Source organism: Tetrahymena thermophila (genome assembly GCF_000189635.1).
Source record: "Tetrahymena thermophila SB210 genomic scaffold scf_8254417, whole genome shotgun sequence".
In the NCBI taxonomy this organism is placed as follows: domain Eukaryota; phylum Ciliophora; class Oligohymenophorea; order Hymenostomatida; family Tetrahymenidae; genus Tetrahymena; species Tetrahymena thermophila.
This window is the reverse complement of record NW_002476199.1, coordinates 75,057-96,216: the sequence shown is the minus strand read 5'-3', so window position 1 is coordinate 96,216 and position 21,160 is coordinate 75,057. Positions and strand designations below refer to the sequence as shown.

General features: G+C 21.7%; 6 protein-coding genes across 6 annotated transcripts; 4 read left to right on the top strand and 2 right to left on the bottom strand. All coding sequences in view use genetic code 6, as the record gives it.

The window, feature by feature from the left end:
• Positions 1–290: 290 nt before the first annotated feature.
• Positions 291–1,514, top strand: TTHERM_00732500 (hypothetical protein; the record flags this gene model as incomplete). Its single annotated transcript, XM_001023648.2, has 5 exons — positions 291–320; positions 432–580; positions 641–712; positions 763–880; positions 930–1,514. 5 exons carry the CDS (start codon positions 291–293, stop codon positions 1,512–1,514), a joined length of 954 nt encoding a protein of 317 aa, XP_001023648.2.
• A 3,005-nt stretch (positions 1,515–4,519) lies between these two features.
• Positions 4,520–8,670, top strand: TTHERM_00732490 (transmembrane protein, putative; the record flags this gene model as incomplete). Its single annotated transcript, XM_001023647.2, has 10 exons — positions 4,520–5,126; positions 5,376–6,013; positions 6,071–6,337; positions 6,399–7,236; positions 7,291–7,446; positions 7,532–7,829; positions 7,949–8,136; positions 8,209–8,377; positions 8,430–8,492; positions 8,553–8,670. 10 exons carry the CDS (start codon positions 4,520–4,522, stop codon positions 8,668–8,670), a joined length of 3,342 nt encoding a protein of 1,113 aa, XP_001023647.2.
• A 1,197-nt stretch (positions 8,671–9,867) lies between these two features.
• On the bottom strand, positions 9,868–10,149 carry TTHERM_000732489 (signal recognition particle 9 kDa protein; the record flags this gene model as incomplete). Its single annotated transcript, XM_012799873.1, has 1 exon — positions 9,868–10,149. The coding sequence occupies one exon, from the start codon at positions 10,147–10,149 to the stop codon at positions 9,868–9,870; it is 282 nt and encodes a 93-aa protein (XP_012655327.1).
• Positions 10,150–11,867: 1,718 nt separating this feature from the next.
• Positions 11,868–12,930, bottom strand: TTHERM_00732460 (amine-terminal domain cyclin; the record flags this gene model as incomplete). Its single annotated transcript, XM_001023644.3, has 2 exons — positions 11,868–12,093; positions 12,581–12,930. 2 exons carry the CDS (start codon positions 12,928–12,930, stop codon positions 11,868–11,870), a joined length of 576 nt encoding a protein of 191 aa, XP_001023644.2.
• Positions 12,931–15,402: 2,472 nt separating this feature from the next.
• TTHERM_00732450 (MFS transporter) lies at positions 15,403–17,155 on the top strand (the record flags this gene model as incomplete). Its single annotated transcript, XM_001023643.3, has 2 exons — positions 15,403–15,883; positions 16,107–17,155. 2 exons carry the CDS (start codon positions 15,403–15,405, stop codon positions 17,153–17,155), a joined length of 1,530 nt encoding a protein of 509 aa, XP_001023643.2.
• Positions 17,156–18,385: 1,230 nt separating this feature from the next.
• Positions 18,386–18,754, top strand: TTHERM_000731450 (hypothetical protein; the record flags this gene model as incomplete). Its single annotated transcript, XM_012799872.1, has 1 exon — positions 18,386–18,754. The coding sequence occupies one exon, from the start codon at positions 18,386–18,388 to the stop codon at positions 18,752–18,754; it is 369 nt and encodes a 122-aa protein (XP_012655326.1).
• Positions 18,755–21,160: the final 2,406 nt, after the last annotated feature.

Sequence of the window (21,160 nt, the reverse complement as noted above, 5' to 3'; positions counted from 1 at the left end):
TAAATAAATAGATAGTGAAAATAATTATTTTTTTTTTCAATAATAAACAAATTTCTAGAATAAATGACTTTATTAAATATAAAAAATACAATATTAAACTAAATAAAAATTATAATAAAATATTGCTCGATTTTATTAATTACTATTATTGGAATTTGTTTTAGATTAAAAAATAAGTAATACTAACAACATTAAATATATTTTAGTTCTTACATTTATTTAGTAAGAAGTTAATATCTACCTTTTTAAGAAATCAAGATTTATTCAAATAGAAAAAGAATTTTAATAAGATGAAAAAGAGCAATTAAAGAACTAAGATTGTATAAATTCTAATAATATTTTATTATATTATTATTGCAAGAGGGATGTAAGTAGTTAGATAGCATTCAATATCTTATTTTTTATTTAGTTAATTAGTAGAATATAAAAAGAATTGTGTATAAGGCTTAGATTGCTCCAAATTCAGTTGTTCATCAAATTGCGTTAAATGTTTAAATCAAAAGTACTGTACTTAATGTGAATATGGGTATTTTATTTATCAGCCAACTTATGATACATCCGTATAGTTTTGTGTCAAATGGTAATATACTTTAATTTTAAAAGATATGTATAATTTCAATATTTTAACAATTACTTATAGCCCTCTTGCAAATGAGACAAATATAGTGAGTAATTAGTATTGTGCAGAATGTATTTTAAGTCCTTAATTATGGTAAAATTTTATTGAAGAATGAAATATGCAATCAACAAATATTCAAATAGGTAATATAATTTAAAATGTGAAAAAGTTATAACTTAAAATGGTAGTAGAGATATTGTTTCATCTAACCTGAATAATTATCTTTTTTATTTGGCTGAAAAAGTGAATAATTAAGTAGAAGTAATTACTTTAAATAACTGCTTAGAAATAAATATGAATAATACTTCAGTTTGTGGTAAATGCATAGAAGGATATGTATTCAATATAGAGAAGCAGTCCTGCATTAAATGTTCTGATCAAATTTAGAATTGCTTTTCATGTGAATATGTGTCCAATATATTAGTATGCTTATCGTGTTTTTAAGAATATTATTTGTAACTAATCAATGGCACAACAAAAAACTAATAGTGCTTATAATGCAGTTAAGCATTTGCAGGATGCAAAATATGTAATATTAATGGATGCCTTTATTGCTAAGATGGTTATTTAGAGTAAATTAGTTAATAAAATAATCAAATAACTTGTAAACAGCAGCTTTAATGTACAGCATCAAACAGTTAAATAATAAATATAGATCAAACGTAATGCTTAAAGTGTTATTAGTTTGTTGAATAAAATTGTAGTATATGTCAAATAGACTTTTCAAATAATACTTATTCATGTTTAAGTTACTGTGATTAATACAAGCAATATTACAATAAATCAAGTAATACCTGCTAACCGTGCAGTGAAAATTGTTTGGTATGTAATGAAACAGGATGTACTTAATGTGAGAAAAATTATGAATTAAATAGCTAAAATCAGTGCATATTGAAGTGTGGTAATATAATGAAATTCCTATTTTAAATTTTTAACTAAATGCCAAATATATTTTTTATATAAGATCTAGAAAATTGTTCTCAATGCTAAGAAGTATAGAATTAACTTAGCTTACAATAATAGGTTGAATGTGAATCTTGTTTAAACAATAGTTATATTTTTTCATTTGACATGCAAAAATGTCTATCTTGCGGAACAGGGTGCTCTTTATGCTCATAAAACGGTATTTATATAATAATATATGCCTAACTTTAAATTTATGGAAATTTAGTTAAAATATTTTGACTCAACTTTCTGATTACGTTAAAACCATTTTTATAAAGTTAAATTCAATTCAAAAAATGAATTCATGCTCCAAAATACTAAAAAATATTTTTAAAAACTGATATCATCTAAACAATAAAATAAAAAAAATTAAATTTAACATTGCTTTTTACAATTAATTTATTTGATTATTTTTCTAATTCAATAAATTATTAAGTATTAACGCATTGTTTTTGGTCATTTCAAAAAAAATGTTAATGCCAAATTTCAAATGAAATAATAAAAATAATATTAACAAATTAAAAAAATTAAGTTTAATTTTTTAATAAATAAATAAATAATATTAGAGAAACAGATTTTCACTCAAAATAAATTCACACTATAAAAATTTTGAAAGCATATTTTTAGATAAACTTATGATTGCCATTTTTTACATGGCAGTCGTTTTTAATATATTCTCATTAATTAAGATGATTTTTTAGAAAAAAATATATTTTTGCCCCCTTAATTAATTGGAATTTACAGACATATAATATTTCTCTAAAAAATAAATTAATAATTTTCTTTTTAATTCTTAAATTTAAGATTTAAATTTTGTTTGAATGTTTTTAATTAATTATCAAGCATATAATTTTCAATTCACAATTAAATAGATAGTTATTTTATTAAATTTGAAAGTATTTAATAAGTAAATTTTTAAAATTATTTAAAATTTAAATAGGTAAGTGCTTAGCATGCTAATAAAATTATTTTTATGATAACTCAATATAATAATGTGTATAATGTAATTAATTTTAATATTGTGAAAAAAAATTATTAATAACGAAGTATCTAAGCTGTGGAGGATAGATGAATTTAATAAGTTTATCTAAATAAAGCTAAGAAATTTATGGATCTAATATAATAGATATAAATTAATTAAATACTATCAGCTTCGATAATGAGATATAAACTTTATATCAAGATTAAATTTATAATGTTGAAATAAATATAATAATTCTATCTCAAACATGTATCCTATTAAAAGATTTGATAATTGAATCTAGCTATGAAAATGTGCATATTAATATTGACGGAAGAAACTCTATAATTGATATTAATAGGTCATAATTGTATTTAATAAATTTACAAGGTTTTTCTTTACAAAATATTGAGTTTGCAACTTTAATCTAAAGAGAAATCACAAGTTAAAAAGTTTAGCCAATTTTTATTCAGAGATCAAATTAGTATAAAAATTCGTTGGTTAATTTAACTAACATAACATTTAAAAACAACACTTAAGTATAATTCATTTTAGACTAGTTTGAAACAGTATTCATAGCTAACTTTTAAATTTTATTTAATAATAAATGGGGATATAGTTTATTTAACACAGTGTAGAAAGAAGAGCCGTTTGATTGCTCACAATATATTTTTATCTAAGATTTTTATGCTCAAAATTTAATATTAATTAATTAAACCTTTTTCAAAATTAACTAAAACTCAAACAACTATAAAATATTAATTAGCAACATCACTTTTAGTAACTCATATTTGGAGCAATTCTCTTTAATACAGGATTAAAATTATCTAAATGGATAATTTAACATGCTATTAAATAATTTTAATTTTATAAATTGCCAAATATTAAATTCATCCTTAATATCAAATTAGTTTAATAGTACGTCAATCTCCATTAAAAACTTTAAAATTAAAAATAGTTCAATCTTAAATTTTGATGATAAAGTAATAAGCTTATTTTAAATACAATAAGTTGATTAAATAGATGGAGTAGATATTGAAAATTCAACTTTTTACAACTCCAAAGTGATTAAAATTTAAAATAATGAAAAAAGCATATCAATTCAAAATGTCTTTTTGTAAAACTTACGGGTTCTCTTTAATTTAAATACTTATACTTAAATAGAGTATAGTCTTATTAGTGTTCTAATTCAAAGTTAGCTTAAAATATTCAACTAAACTTTTAATAATATCCAATTATAAAATTATCAGGTTATTAATAATATTCCTAACATTTCGTCTTTCTGTAATTCGATGAACATAAATTCTCTAATAAGTCCTGCTTCATATTAAGTAGTACTCCAAAACAAAACGGAAATTTTTTTTGAATAAATATAATAAAAGTAAATAATAATAAATAATACAGGTATTTATAACATCTAATAAAAAATATCGATTCTCTAAATAATTTAATTACGATCAGAAAATTAAATTAGCAATCAGATACAAATAAATAAAATAAATGCTTCAAACATCATAGAAGTTGGAGTTGCAAGCATTTAAAGTTAAAATTTTGTTACTTTTTCTAATTTAACTCTAAGTAATGTATAAAACAGTTAAATATTTATTGAAAACATTAATAATAGCGTTGATACTCTTTTAAGCATCAAAGATAGTTTTGTTAACAATGTTAAGCTCATAGGCTAAAGTATTTTTAATTTCTTAAATTACTTTACAGTATAAATAGCAAATATTAATATTAATAATATTTTGATAGAGAATCAAACTAGTCTTAGCTAAGTTAGTTTGTTTAAAATTGATAACAGTTTATAAGATATTACAAATAATCAATAAATTCCTAGTTTTTTAGTGTAATTAATAAATTTAACGTTTAACGAGTGCATAATAATTCCAAAATAATATGGTAGTGCTCTACTCTATCTATAAAATTATTAAAAATTTGAATTAGAAAATGTAACATTCAGTAACTTTTTGATTAACTAGAATGCTTAAATAATGGAACTATAAGATATTTAAAATATACTTATAACAAATATCACAGCTAAAAATGGAAATTCTATGTAAAATACAATTGACTATAATAATTTTTTGTATGGAAGTATTGTACTTGCAAATAATTTTAATTCAATCTAGTTACAAAACTCAACATTTTATAATATTTAACTTAACAATTAAGGAATCTTAAATCTTATTCCTGGATAATAATCTGATGTATATCTAAATTATTTGAAAATGGAAAGTCTTTATATAATTTTACCTATTGAATTACAAAAGAGCAATTTAGTTTAATCTGAGAAAATAACACTAAATGGTGGAATATTCTAAATGAATGTTTCTTTTGCTTAATAAATTTAAATTTATATTGATAATTTATCCTTACAAAATTTTATATCATCTGAATACTTTGTGGTATAGTGGATATACCTTGTGAATGATGCAAATAAGAATTTATTCTTTAAAATGAGTAATAGTATTGCTGATAAAATTGAAGGAAATTTATTTTATTATCAAAGTTACTATCAAGTAGGACAAATCGAAATGACAAATTCTGAGATACAGTTTAATAATATTACTGTCCAAAATTGTAATTACATTAGCTTAGGTAATTAGACTACAAATACCACTAATGCATTAGGACTGATTGTCATAAAATAACCAGCTTAACTACTAATTTCAAATAGTTTATTTTTTAATAACCAATATTCATTTTTGATATTTTCAATTTTCTCATATAATTCAATTGTAAATACGCAATTTAAAAATAATTCAGTTACTTCAAATTACTTTAGTTATCAAAATTAAATATTATCAGCTTCGCCAATAGTATTTATAAATTCATTTATTGCTATAGATGGTTCTATTTTCAAAAATAATAAAGGATTTGATGGAGGAATTATAAATATAAACTCATAAATATAAATTAAAGAAGTATCAAATAGAAATTTGGGTGATATGTCTTAAAATTTAGGTGAATTTTCAGCTTAAGATCAACAATTTTTCAGAAAATTAAAACTAATTTAATCAAACTATATTTTTAATTCCATATTCGATAATAACTTTTCACAAAAGAACGGGGGAGCATTAAATATTTTAAATTCAGATATTTAATTATCAAATAATACTTTTAGTTTAAATTATGCCTCCGAAAATGGGGGCTCGATATTTTATTATAGCAATAGCAGCCTTGGTAAAAATTACACATTGATAGTATCAAAATAAACTTAATTTGTAAGCAATTATGCATAAAAAGGGAGTGCTATAAGATCTATTGGCTTAATTTAATATAGTAATGACACCGTATTTAAAAATAATACTTCTTAATATCAAGATTATAACCCTGTATTAACTTATTGTATTGAAGGAGAATATATTGGTAATTATAATTATTGTGAAAATTGTCCTTCAGGAACTTACTCTTTGATAAATAATGCAAAAAGTTGTCTTAGTTGTCCTTCTTTTTGTAAATGTCCTGGAGGCTCCACAATTGAAGTAATTATTAAAAATTTTTAATTTTATAATTAGGCATTTTAATTAAAAATTTTTTAGGTGTAAGAAGGCTATTGGAGGCCAAATATTTACAGTGATTAAATAACTGAATGTTAGTTAGATTAATCTGTTTGTCTTGGTGGATCAACGAATTTTACGTGTTAACAAGGATATACTGGAGCATTGTGTAAAAGCTGCGATATACATGGTATACATACAAATGGTACACCATATTCTAGTTAAATAGGTTAATTTGATAAGTGCACTCCTTGTGTTTCTTTAGTTTCTATAGTCTTATAAATAATCTTTCTCTTTATTGTATCTTTCGTAAATTGTATTTCCTCAAATTAATTTGTATTAATTATTCTTTGGTTTTTATCAAATTAAGATTACTATGATAGTAAGTGTAACAGGTACAGTAAAGCTCTCAAATACACTACTCTTGCAAAAGAATTTAGGAAGGTTTTTTCTAGATTTTTCATAAGGCTAAACAATATATCCAACATATATTCTAAAAATATTTACCCATTACATATAAATAGTGGGAATCTTTTTTTCTAATTAGTTTAATCTTATATCTTAGATGATAAATATTCAGAGCTTGATAGGTAACTCTACTAAAATGTTTTCTTATTAAATTGACTGCTTGTTGGTGCTTTTTGAAGTTTCTTATCCTTTAATTTACTTAAGGATAATTGCTCTGTTTACTTATACAGCATTACTATCAATTGTTTTTACCCTTATATTCTCAATTTTATTAAAATTAAAAGTTTATACTTCAAGAATATCAGTTATTTATTTAAATAGCTTAATATTTATTTACATTTATTTTCAGCCTGTAGCTACTTAGCAGTTATCTTCTATTATAAGTTGCTAATAAATTTCTGGTGAGTCATATATAAGTGCTGATTTACAATATGAGTGCAATGATGAAAACTATAATTAAATAGTCTATCCTTATATTTACCCAATCTTTATTTTATTGAACGTGATAATTCCAGCCTTTTTTATAATCAAACTATATTTTTCCTACAAAAATAAACTTTTAGATACTCATTATTATCGCTCAGTTTTAGGTTACTTATATAATGAGTATAGATAAAATATGTTTTACTGGGAACTCATTAAGGTTTTTGAAAAGATCGCCTTAATTACTATTAACCAAATATATTTAAATAATATTTAGACAAAAGGCTTTCTATCATTTATGATTATATCGTTTTATAGTAATTAATTTAATTATTTTTGAAAATATTTTTAATTTATTTTATTTCACTTAGGTTTTTTATCCAGCAGAATGTAACCTTACAATCATCTTAGCTTAAATAAATTAAACTCTATATCTACTAGCATTTCAGGAATTACAATAATATTCATATTGTTTTTAACTACCAACTAAAGCAGCTTCTTTAACTTTATTGGAATTGCAATTCTGTGTAATCCAGCTTAATTTAAATTTTAGCATTAAAAAAAATAAATATCATCTAAAATATTTTAACTAACGACTTAATTATTAAAAAGGCATCATTAATATGTATTTCATCTTATAAGTATTAAGACTGCTTGTATATTAATATACAAGACTATTTATGAGACATTTGGATGCATTAAAAGCTTACTTAATTAAAAAATTTCCATCATTAAAAAAATACTTTAAAATGAGAATTGATAGGCACCGAAAAACATTAGCATACTGGAAAATATTCAGAAAACATGTTTAGAATTATATCAAAATAGTAAAAGGTGCAAAGTAAATTAATGTGGATAAAAATTACATAGACAGAGAAATCAGAGACCGCTTGAAAAATTATTTGTTAAAGTAATTAATTAATTTTTTAATAATTTATATTTATTTTTAAATTTAATTTACATTAATTAGTACAATTTTTTTATTTTAAAATAATACTTTTTGATATGTAAATGTTTTTAATAAAATAGCCCATATTAGAGGTAAAATACTCTAAATAGATGTATAAGATCTTAGGTTTTTGAAGAGGAAGAAATTTTACCTGCAATTTAAGTAGCTGGCCTATAAAAATTAGCTGATAATAATCTAAATATTTAAATACCAAATTTACCTAAAAAAAGTTTAAATAGGACTTCAATTGTTTTCTAAATAAAGGATGGTAAAATAAATATAAATTGATTTGACTATTTATTATAAAGAGGAATTAATACACTTTCTATAAAAAATCAAGGTGCTAGTAAATTAAATAATTTAGAATAATCTCATATTAGTGCTGTTGAAGAAGAAAATTCAAAATAAACAGTAGATTCTCATATTTCTAGTGAATAATCCTAAAAAATTCCATAAAAGAAAGAATGTGAAAAATATTCAATATCCCCTGATATGTCTTAATTAAATAAGTAAATTTCTTTTTATAAAATTTAAAGATTAAAAATAATTTAATATTTTAAGTAGCGATTTAATTGCCGAATCATGCAACTACGTGAAAAAGAATGCAAATAGGGCTTCTACAAAGTAATTTCAATTTAAAAAACTATTAAAAATATTAAAAGTTACCTTATATCAATACTTTAGAAATTATGATTTAGAAGAATAAATGGAAGAATAAAACGATTCTCACAATATAAACTTAAGTTGCTGTCTAAACTAAATTAATATTTCTAAATTTAATAGTTATTTTTATTAAGAATGATAAAGTAGTTAGTATAAATCAATTATTGATTTAGTTGAAACTTTAAAAATAAATATCTATAAATGTTTATTTAATAAACTTTTTAAGAACAAATATTTATAAAAATTATATAAATTTTTTAATTAACTCCATAATAAGTTTAAATATATAATAAATTCCTAAATATAAAATTAGGACAAATTAATTTGACAAATATTTCCTATTTATTTACTTATTTAACCAAATCATACTATTTATTACTTACTTATTTTTAAGTTTATAAATTTTAAAGTAGGTAATATCTAAATAATAAATTTCAGATATGACAAAATATTTAAATTTTAAAAAAAATTAGACTTTTTTTATAAATTCAGATACCTTAATTTATTAATAAGGTTGGAATGTGTTGACTACTCATTTTTTTTCTACAATTTAAAAAATTTAGTAAATGTTTTTTTTATTATAAAAAATTACATAATTATATATTTAGATTTTGTGAGCCTATTTGATTATTGTTTAATCAATAAAATTTTACTTTATAAAAATCAATTAATTATTGGTGGATAGTTATAGTTAGATAACCTATAGATTAAATAAAATGTTTTAATACAAATAGATTAAGAATTCTATTTTTTTGCTAACTAATGCCTTGGTTATTTTTGAGGATAGAACTTAACTGTATTAATTTTATCTGTAAAAAAATAAAATAATTGATTCATTAATTTCATATTATATTTAGTCATAAATATTATTGTTAAATACATAATTAAAAATTTTAATTGATAGCAAGTAGAATCTTATGTAAAGTATGTATTTTAGCTGATTGACATTAATAGATAGATAGATTTCTTCATTATAAAAAGATTATTGATATTTTTTCTAAAAAATAAATTGAATTAATATTATATAAACACAAATTTAATCACAATATTTAAATAATATCCGTATATATTCTTATGTTTTTTAATGTTTTATTAAAAATTTTTGATGATTTTTCAAATATTCAGAATGGCTGATTAATATCAAACGACAAGTGGTCAAATATTTTTTTACATTTTTGCCTAAATTTTAAGTTTCCCTATACGAAATAAATTGAAGATTGTCTTTTAATTCATTTTTTGCTGTTTATTAGAAAATCTTCAATAGCAAAATATCTGATCGTAAATATTGTTATTAGTAAAGGCTATTTTTAATTTTTATATTTTTAGATAAGCTACTTCAATGTTTTTTCTTTAATGGCTTTTCTTCCTCCATTGCTGTTTTATCTTCAGTTTAGTTAGAAAGAATTTTTGATGTTACTTTTATGAATTATTCAATTTTTGTGAAATCTTTAATATTCACTATTTTAGTTTTAATCCACTTCTTATCATCTGTTACTTTCATGATGCAAACATCCTTTTTATGGTTGTATTTAACAACTAAACGAGATGTGAAAGGATTGCTACCAATTAGCTCAATAGCTGTATCTCTAAATATTTCCCATTCTACAAATTTACCCATTTTTATAATCCCTAATTATGTTGTTTATTTTTTTTTAATAAATAACTTTCTGTGAATTGCTTAGTTAAAATTTTCTAATAACTTTAGAATTATATATTTATTGATATCTTTCAATTTTTTTAATCTCTTCTGCTCACATAATTAAAAAAATCATAAGATAAATAGATGCACTTGTCTTTATATTTAAGAAAGTAAATTTTGTTTCTTGATCATCAAATGTTTTTTGTTTGCAAGCAGACGTGGATGGATAATTTTTGAATGGATAAAGCTATTATAAATTTGAGTTAAAAATTATGAAAATCAATTATTCTGATAATAATTTCTTAACAATTAAAATTAAATTGACAAGATATGATTTTTATTAATAGTAAATTATATTTTTTTTTTGAATATTATTTTATTAACAAATAATATATATCTAGATTCATTTAAAAAAAACAATTGATAATAATAAAAATTAAAATAACAAGAAATCCATAAAATTTGAAAGTAGAAATAAAAATTTTAATGATTACCAACCGAAACATAAAAGATTAAACTTGAATTATTTATATAAATTTTACATTAAAAAACGAATTTATTAGGGAGATAAATATGAGTTATACAGCATAAAATAATATTTTGTATATGAATTTATTTTATTAATATAAATTTAGAGTCTAAGAAGATTTTATGTATTTATCTTTAATTTTTTTAACATTTAAAAGATTAATTTTCTAAATAATATGTATGTATTCATTCATTCATTGATCAATTTCATTTTTTGAGAGTTAAATGTTAAAGAATTAGCAGAAGCTGAAATAGTTAGTGTGAAATCTTAAAATTTATTATTGTTGTTGTTGTTATTATTATTATTTATCTAAAGGATAGTTGTAGATTAATCAAAATAAAGCTCTAATTTGAAAGTATACTTTATTATTAAATATCGATGATGAAACAAATATACAATTCTTCAGTTCATTATCCTACTTAAATTGATAAGAAAAGAATTAAATTACATAAATGCATATAAGAAGAGTATTATATAATGCACTTTGTAGAGTCAAGGAAGAAAAAACAAGTTTATTTATATATAAATCTCTACAATAGAAAAACGTGTTTACATAGTTTTTAAGCAAATAGTCTATTTATATTGATTAGAAAATATCATTTAGCAAGCTTTTTTGAAGCAAGCATAAATGTATGAAGAAACAAACGTTTGTAATCATCTTTTTTTTGTTTTACATTCTGTTTCTTCGATGAATTTATTTAATCAGTCAGCTTGCTTAAGATGCACAACTAATATTTGTTTGTATATAGGCAATACACTAAAAATCGAAAGCGATTTATAAGTAGGCAGGTAGATAGGCAGGTAAGTATATTGGTAGGTAGAGCTTATTGTATGTATGAATTGAATTGTTTCTCTAATCAATATTTTTCTACTATTTCATTAATTTTTGAAACAATAATGATAAAGGCCATAAATTTCTTTTGACATTTGTATATTAATCTTTTAAACTTTTGGTTGGTAATTATTATATTCGATTAAAATTTATTTATTTTGAATGCGTTTATAGTTTGTTGATTGATTGATTGATAAAGCAAGTATTGTTTTTATGCATGTTATTGTTAATAATCTTTTTAAACAATCTGATAAGTGAAATGTATTTAGATTTTTTTTAAATATAATATAAGTTTTTATTTGTTTATGATAAAAAGTCAGAGTTAATTCACTGTCTTCAGTTTTACATAGGTTCAAAATTGTAAGACTCAAGTAATCTCTCGCGATATCTAAAGAACAAGATTGGTGCAATGTATAAACGGAAGTTAATCAGCTACAAGAAATCTCTTTCAAGTAAATTTATTTCCTAATTTCCAATACCGCCAACTTTAGCATAGTACTCATTGTTATAGTATCTGTCATCAAAAAATTTAGTAGCGAGCATAATTGAAGTGATAAGTAATCTAATTTTATTTAAAAATAATAAAAATTTTATTTATTTTTCTTACTATTCTAAATTAATTTAAAAAATTAATTCATCAAATTCATCAAATTTATCAAATTTATGCAAATAAATTAATAAATAAATAAATCATTTTTCATTTTGAAAATCATTTAACTTACAAACTCTAGAATGACAATAATTCTATTGTTTATTCAAGCTTATTTAATTTTTTATTGAATCTCTCGAGAACAGATGTAGAGAATCAAAAGATTAAGAAAAGAAGCACATAGGAAGAGGTGCTAAAAATTTAAAGAAAGAGTTGCATAAATAAAAATATTTTTGTTAATTTGCGTGTTTATTTTTACTTCATTTAGTTCATCTAATATGATACTAAAAATCTACAAAAAATTAATTATGTTTTCTCCAATCTTTCATTCTAATAAATTGCTGTTTATTTAGCATTTAGCTAAATTGTTTAAAAGTCAAGTGAGACTTAGTTTATTTACCTGTGGATGTTATAGCTATTGATAATGAAATTCTAATGACGTTCAGTAATTCTATCCACATAAATCAAAGCAAAAATAAAGCACTCCTATGAGCAGTGTGAACATCTAGCTATTCTTGCCAAATACTCTTTTATGCTAATTGAAGGTACATTTTTACCATGAAAATTTGTAACATATTGTATCGTCTACTTATCAGTTTACTCTATAATTTCTGTTAATACATTTGCTATGATTTCAATTATATCTTCAGTCGAAACTACTCTTGTTCCATTAAGAACGTAAGCTTCTTCGTAAGTGATGCTTTCGTTTTAATAGATGATTCTTCTATCGTAAAACTAATCCATGGACATTTCTGTTAGCGGCTTTTTATAATTACTTCTTTCTACTTCTTAAATTTAAAAGGAGGACTTCTTTTTATTTATTTATTTATTTGTATATTTTTTGTTTGTTTTCTTCTTTGATAATGTAGATTAAGAGATATATTAGATTTATTTTATTTCTTTTCTTTTTATTTACTTGTTTTTTGTTTCTTTTTTCTTTTCTTTGATTTTGTTTATTTCTAATAATTGAATTATTTATTTATTGATTGATTAATTGAATGAGAAACCGAGCAGTGAGTTAGTTAGTTAGTTGTTTTTCTTCTTAATTTATGTTGCCTTTATATTTTATTTGTTTATTTGCTTGTTATTTATTTTTTTACAACCTTACCAATTCAAATAGCTCTTCTTCTTCCACTACTCTATTTATCTATCTAATCTTTCTATTTACTTGCTTAGTGTTTTTAATTAAATAAGGTCAAACAAATACAATAAAAAAACACTAATAATTTCTATCATTTTGACACTTTATATCTCAAACGTTTCCCCTTTCTTCTTATTTAGCAAAACCATGTTATACATACCATAATTATTATTGTTATTTTTTAATTGATTTTAATCTTCAAATAATTCCGATTTCTTTTATTTAACTCTCAATAATATTTTTAATTTTTCAAAACCTTTTATCAAAAGAATAAAAAATAAACAAATACATAAATCATTAGATAGATAGATAGATATCAGTCGACTTTCAATCTCTTTTAGGTTTTTAAAAAAATTTAATGCTACTAAAATTTAGAAAATTCAGAATAATCTACAAACAAAAAATAAAATTTTCTAAAAATTATGAATGAAGTTGGAAAAAACTAATTTTTTAACTCTTTCAAAAAATCATATTAATGAAATGTTTTTAATAGATTTTATTTTTGAATTGCCAACAAAAAAAAAATCTGATCTAAATATTGATAATTATGTAAATAATTAAAATAATAACAATTTAAAATAAGACAGTCAATTAAATTCAAAGTTAACTATAAATTAGAGAAAATGTTATGTGCAAAGTATTTTAAATAAATTTTATTACATTTTGTTTTATGAAAATTAGATACACTGTTTACAGTTCATTTCTTATTATTGATTGGAATAGTTTTATGAATTGTTCTATATTTACGTTCTAGTTTAAATAGGCATTTTTTACTGAGATCAAAATATTTTCGTTAAATTCAGCAAAATTCGTTATATTTCAAGCTGTGATATCTAATAAAATCTTTCGAAATGCATTTAATGAGCATAATAAAACTATGACAGAATTATTACATATAAAGTCAATAAAATATATTTATTAAAAGTTTATGAATAAAAACCTAAAATGTATTTAAAAACATATTCAAACATTAAGAACGAGAAGTAAAAATTGAATAAATTTACTAAAGATGATATAAAAGAGTTAAAAATGAAAATAAAGTTTAAAAACAAACAAATTAAAAAATGAAAAATTTTACTATAGCTAACTAACTAACTAAACAATGATATATTTATTTAGATATGAAAAAATTAAATTAAATAGAAAAAAATAATTTGTTTCCTAAAAAATATTAGAAAGGTGAGGTTTTCTAAAATATCTATAATTCAATAGTAATATTTTAAGGAATATTTTGATCATTAAGTTAAGTATATCTTGGAGGTAATTTGGTTACTTGTAAAAAATTTTTTACAATATATTATGCAAAATTAACTAAGATTCATAGATAAATATGAAAATGAGATAAAAAAAAGAAAACAAAAATTATCATTTTTTTAATTTCTATTTAGTTTAAAACATATTCAAAAATAAATATGAAGAAAAGTTATCATAAAATTTAAACTTGTTTTGTAAATTTTGGGTTTTAAATGGGATTATAATCTATAATTTATTATATTATGATAATTAGTCACTAAATTATGAAAAAATTTTGACAAATTTAAAATAAATATAAGTAAAAAAACATCATTACTTTATACCATTAAGAGATTTAAAGAAATAAAATATTTTTTGAATTTTTAAACAAAATAAATTATATCTCTGGCAAATAGATTATTTATATAATCTATATCTCTATTTTTAATACTGATTTATCTAATAAAAAATATTATTATAATAACAAAGACTCTAAGCCTTTTCTAATTAGAGAGCGGATCAGAAATTTAAATTTTCTCTGATTGTATTGAAAAATACATTCAAAAAGAAAAAACAAGATTTTTAGAATGTGATCGAAAATAGAATATCATCAATGACTAATGTTCATATACATGCACATAAGTGAACTAGGTGTATTCTATTTATAATATATTGATTATATAGAAGAAAATAATAAAAATATACAAGAAAGTATTAATTAAAGTTGAATATTATATTTATTAATATTTTTAAACAATTATCAAATTATTATATTTAAAAAAGGAAAGTTTATTGACTTTAATATAGCTTTAAAGTTTTTTAAATAAAGCTTCAATCAGTGATACACTATGGATAAACAATCAACTGCCAGTGAAAAACATCCTTCAGATGGTTTTCTTCCCGAAACAGATTAGGATTTTACCCCTTCTGATCTTGAAAGAATTGAAAAACAAGCAGAATCAAAATTTTAAGTTTACTAATATAGGTTCTTTAACATAGCTATATACATTTTAGGAATGATGCAAATATCAATTATGCAAAATAGTTTTGCTCCTTAAGCAAATGAACTGAGTGTTGTTTATGGTTTAAGCAGTACTGTGTATAATTTAACTTCTTTAGTTCATATGATTATGCATGTCCCTGTTTCATTCCCAGCAAATTTTATAGTCGATAAATATGGTACTAAAGTAGGTAATACTATTGCCTGTGTGTTTAGTCTAGCAGCATGCTGGATCAGATGTCTTGTAAATAAGAGTTTTGCTTTCGCCATCATAGGGTAGCTACTTGTAGGTTGCGCTAATCCTTTTCTTATCAATGCTATTAACAAAAGTAAATATATTTTTTAAATACTACCTACTTACTACTTTAACTGAAAAACCAAAAAAAAGAATATTTCAATAAATAGAAATTTTGTAAGTATTTAGAGAGGCAGAATTAGTTTATCTACTGCTAAAATAATCTATACATTATTTTCAAACAATTTTTGAATAATAGGATTTTTATTAAGTATTTTAAGTACTATAATTATTAAATAAATTTATTAATATAATAGTATCCTCAAATTGGTTCTATCCTTCTTCAAGAGCAGCTGTAACTGGCTTTTTAAGCTTCTTTTCTACTGTAACTGGAGTCGTAGGATTAGTAATTCCTGGTATTTATTTTTCAGGTTATAAAGCTTCTGATGATACAAGTGATAATTATCAACACGGTAAAGATTTAACTTTTAATCTCCTCCTTATTTCTGCAGTAATCGTATCTTCTACTAGTGTTTTGAATCTATTGTTTTACAAGGATAAACCTGCTACTCCTCCTAGTTTTTCAGCTAATGTTGATAGAGAAGATTTTAAGACAGCTTTGTAAATTTTGATCAAAAAAAGAACATATGTCTTAATTACGGTATGCTTTTCTTTTTGTTATGGATGCTTTATTGATTTTGCAGTTGTCCTAGGGCAATTAGTTGGACCTTATGGTTTTGAATCTTAACACACAAGTACTTTGAGTGTCGTATGTGTATTTTCTGGTGTATTTGGAAGTGTTATTTTTATCAGAATGTTAAAAAAGACTAGTGCTTATAAAAAATTATCAGGATTAGGTATACTAGGAACTATTGTAGCATCTATTTTGATGATATTCATTCTCTAAACAGAAATATTTGGTTTATTAATATGTTGTGCAGTCATTTTAGGTTTCTTTGTAATTCCTATCATCCCTATATTACTTGAGTTGGCTAATGAAGTTTGTTTCCCAATTGGTGAAGCAACAGTAACAGGTTTTATCTATACAATTTCTCATGTAGTTTCATTCTTATTAGGTTCCTTATTCAGTTTAATTATAGATTCAGCTAAAGACTCAAACGAGAAAATGGGTAGCGTATATGTGCTTATTGCATTTGTAGCTATATTTGCTGTTTCACTCTCTACTGTATTCTTTATGAAATAAGACTTAAAAAGAACAAAAGCCGAAAAGGATTAGGTTGTGGATCACAGTGATTCAAAGATTGTTAACCATATTGACATAGATGAAAAAGAAAATGCAGATATGCATATTCCCTTAAATAAATAATAGAATAATTCTTTAGTGAGTAGCTCTAAGTCAGATTGATATATTTAATTTAATAACTGCTTATTATTATTTAATATTTTAATATAGAATTTATATTATTTCAAAGGAAAAAATTATTAATCGTATTTTAAACAATTTTATTTACTTTATTGTATTTCTCTTAAACTAATCATTTTAGTGCAAAATTTGTTTTGTAAAATGTATTTTTGTAAATAAATTAAATTTTTTCTTATGTTTTTGTTAATTTTTTTTAAACATCAAACAAAATTCTTTTATAAAAAAGTAATTTAATAGCAAATTCTGAAGTAATCTTCTTTCATTTCTAATAAAAAAATCATATTAAATGATTGTAAAATTTTTAAATATATTTTGTAATTAACTGCTTTAAGTCTCCATGACCATGATCACAAAATACTGTAATAATTTATTTATTAACAGAAGTATGGAATACATCAAAAAACTTTAGACAATTTATATTATTAAGTTTTTTCAAAATATTTATTTCATTCTTCAAAAGAAAATTTTGAACTTCATTCTTAATCCCTTTCATACTTCAGTTTAAATAAATTTTCATTTAATTTATTTAAATTTTAAAGTTATAATATTAAATAAAAGCAAAATATTCTTTAATTAAAATTAATATTTCTTTTGTTGTTTAAATTTAGAAATATATTTTTAAGTAAAATTCAAAATTAGCCTATTTTTAATAATATAATATTTGATTAATTATTTATTTATTTAAACTTATAAGCTCAAAATAAATTTTAAATAAAGACTTTTGATGACTATCTTGATTTGTCTATTAGAATAATAAAACAGTTTTAATTTACTGTCTATTACAAAAATTTTGAATAGCTAATAAATAGAAATAGATAAGTGTTATCAGTGATTCATATTTAGGTAAATTTTTTGTTTTTAAAAAAATTTCTGACTTATTTGATATCTTAATTAGTAAATTAAAAATTATAAAAAATAAAAAATCATAGATTTTAATAAAAAGAATAGATTTATTTCATTTAATAATGGAAAATCAAGTTTACAAATAGGGGAAGTAATTTGTTTGGGAAGAAGATGATAAGTGTATTAAAATCTTATTCCTTGAGATGTACTTTAGATACTTCTACATATTTAGCTCAAGGGCTGCAGAATATCCAAAACTCGTAGAAAAAAATGTTTAAATTATGTTATCTAAAGAATATTTGACAATTAACTTTATCAATTTTTCTGTTCCTATTTTTGAAGGGAAATTTACAAGTAAGATTTTGCTTGATGAATCTTATTTTACTATTAATACATAGAAGGGAATCTACTTTAATTTATCCAAAAGCTAAGAAGGGCTCATATGGAAGAATCCTTTTTCTTCTTAAAATTAAGAACTTCTTTATAAAAATTTACTCTTTGAAAGTGATCAAGATTTACAATCTCTATTTAATGAATTTCCATACATGCCAAAAATGCTTTTACAAGAAAAAATACAAGAGTTAAAGTAATATATCCAATTTACCATTGAATTAACTAAGAAGAATTTTCCAAGGACTATGTTTGAGAAAAAATTTGATGAACAAAATAGTTAATTTAATACAAACAAAATTTTTATTCCAGATATTAATAGAGAAATATGGTTTAAGGATATTTTGAAAAAGAATTAGATTTTTTAAGAGTAAGGCATACAGTAAATGAAGCTAGGAATGATTGATTGCACATATTATGCAGTTATGGAAAAAACTTTTATACTAGCTAAGTTGATAAAAAACACAGCATGGACTGGTTGTAGTGTAGCAACATTAATAGAAGATCCACTTTAGAATGTTATAAGACTTTTTATTTATAACTTAGATTAAAAGTAAATTTAGAAAGATACATGGCTATTAATTTAGGAACCTTTTACAAAGCCAGGAGCTAATGATGGTATTCCTATGATTAGAGTTGATAATCCAAAAGATTTAATCATATACATAGATAAACAAATTATTGAGTAAAAGAAATTGACCTAAATGAACACCAGTTAATTTAATCAAGAAATTCAGAAAAGAATTAATAAAATACATTATGAAGAAGATCATATTTTTATTTATGAAGTAGATTAGCAAAGGTACTCATTTTCATTTGTTATATTTGAAGAGAAATCTGAATTTGTGAATAGAGGATAATAGCTTTTTATTGAAGAGTCAAAAGATAAGTGGATAGGATCTAAAATTGTAAACTAGTCAGCTAAATCTGACAACTTTATAGTGATTGAATTAGAATAAAATGATTAATCTATTAAATTTCTAAGTTTACTATCTGCTCATCAAAAAAATACACCAGGCAAATGTATTATGTTGTGGAGACCTAGTGAAATTTGTATTTAAGGATTTTTAGAAAAATTGCTTATTTCAAATAACAAATATTCAGATTAGAATCTGAACAATTTAATTTCAATTTGGTATCTTTATTATGAAAATGATACCAAAAATGTTATAGAAGATGCATGCGATTTATGGATTCATAATCAAAGTGTTATTAGCTAACTCAAGAATAAAAAGAACAAAAATAATTAAACAAATGAAGTATAAGTAAAATATCAATACGAAAATGTAGCAAATTAAATTTAAGATATTCTAGATCTCTATCATAAAATGAAATATGAATAAACTAATGCTAATTTTGATAATTTAACATTTGATCCTATAAAGTATAAAAAGGATATTTCTTTATCCTAATAGTAGCTTCATTTAAAAAATGAAGTCTAAATTGATAAAAAGTAAATACTAATAAATTTGTTAAATGAAAAAGACAAAAGTTTATTAGAGCTAGCGTTATTTCATTTAAATAATTATCAAAATGCTTAGTAATTTATTAAAGATAAAGATAAATTTGTTTCAACCACAGAGTATTCAGATATTGTTTTATTAAAGAAAGTTAGCTTAGGGGATTTCAATATGAATTCAACAATAAAGGCACTTGAATTAATTAAGTTTGGTTATAGTTAGTAAATTGTTGATAAAATAAACATGAAAAAGAAGAAGAAAAAAGAAAATAGAAAGAATAAAAAGAAGCTCAAATAAAAATAATAAATTTTAGAAAATTTAACAAATTAGCTTGATTAAGATATTAAAGTAGTTACTGATGATGAGGAAACAAATAAGGAAATTGAATAATTTTACGATTTGTAATAAGATGAAAATATAAATTAGAATTAATAAAATGATTTCTTCGAAGAAGATAGTGACCCTGAAGAAAATTTAGATATAAATGAAGATTTATCAGAACCTATATAGAATATTTAAGATAAAATTATAAAAGATCATTTAAATCAATAATAGAAAGATTCAGAAGATGTAAACTTAAAATAAACAGTTGATGAATTTGATAATATTTCAGAGATTGGTTCTATAAAATCACTATTAACAGTCCATTCAAAATTATAAGGATAAAAAGCAAATAGTCATTGGAAGGATAGGTTAAAAGAGAGAAGCTCAATAGAAGTTTCTGATTAAAAAGTTAAAGAATCTATCTTAAAAGAGATTAAAGAAGCTTTGAAAAAAGGAGGCTCAAGAATTATTTAATCAAGGGAAAACCCAGAAAGATTTCTTGTAAAAGATTTTGCAAAAAAAGTTTAATTTGTTTTATAAAAATTCAAATCGAAAGAAAAAGATATTTATATTCCTATAACTATACTAAATCTAAATATGAAATTTAAGTGAAAATTTATAAACCAATTTGAATATCCTAAATTATTTGATATTTTTACAAATAAATAAGTTATTTTAAATGAGAAAAATGACTCGTAGCTTTTATGTGAGCTTGAATATTTTATGAGAATACTCAAAAACAATTTTTAAACTAAGTAACACAATTTAAATAAAATAGATTTAAATATTGTTATTTATTTATTCGATTTATTATTAAAATGTATTCAAATAAAAATATATAAAGCAAAATAATTTATAATGTCACATCTCTTTTATTGAAAACACTCTTTCATCCATATATTTTTTTTTGGTTTAAATTTTTTAGTCGTATATATTCTAAAACTGAACTATATAATAGATAAGGGGAAAA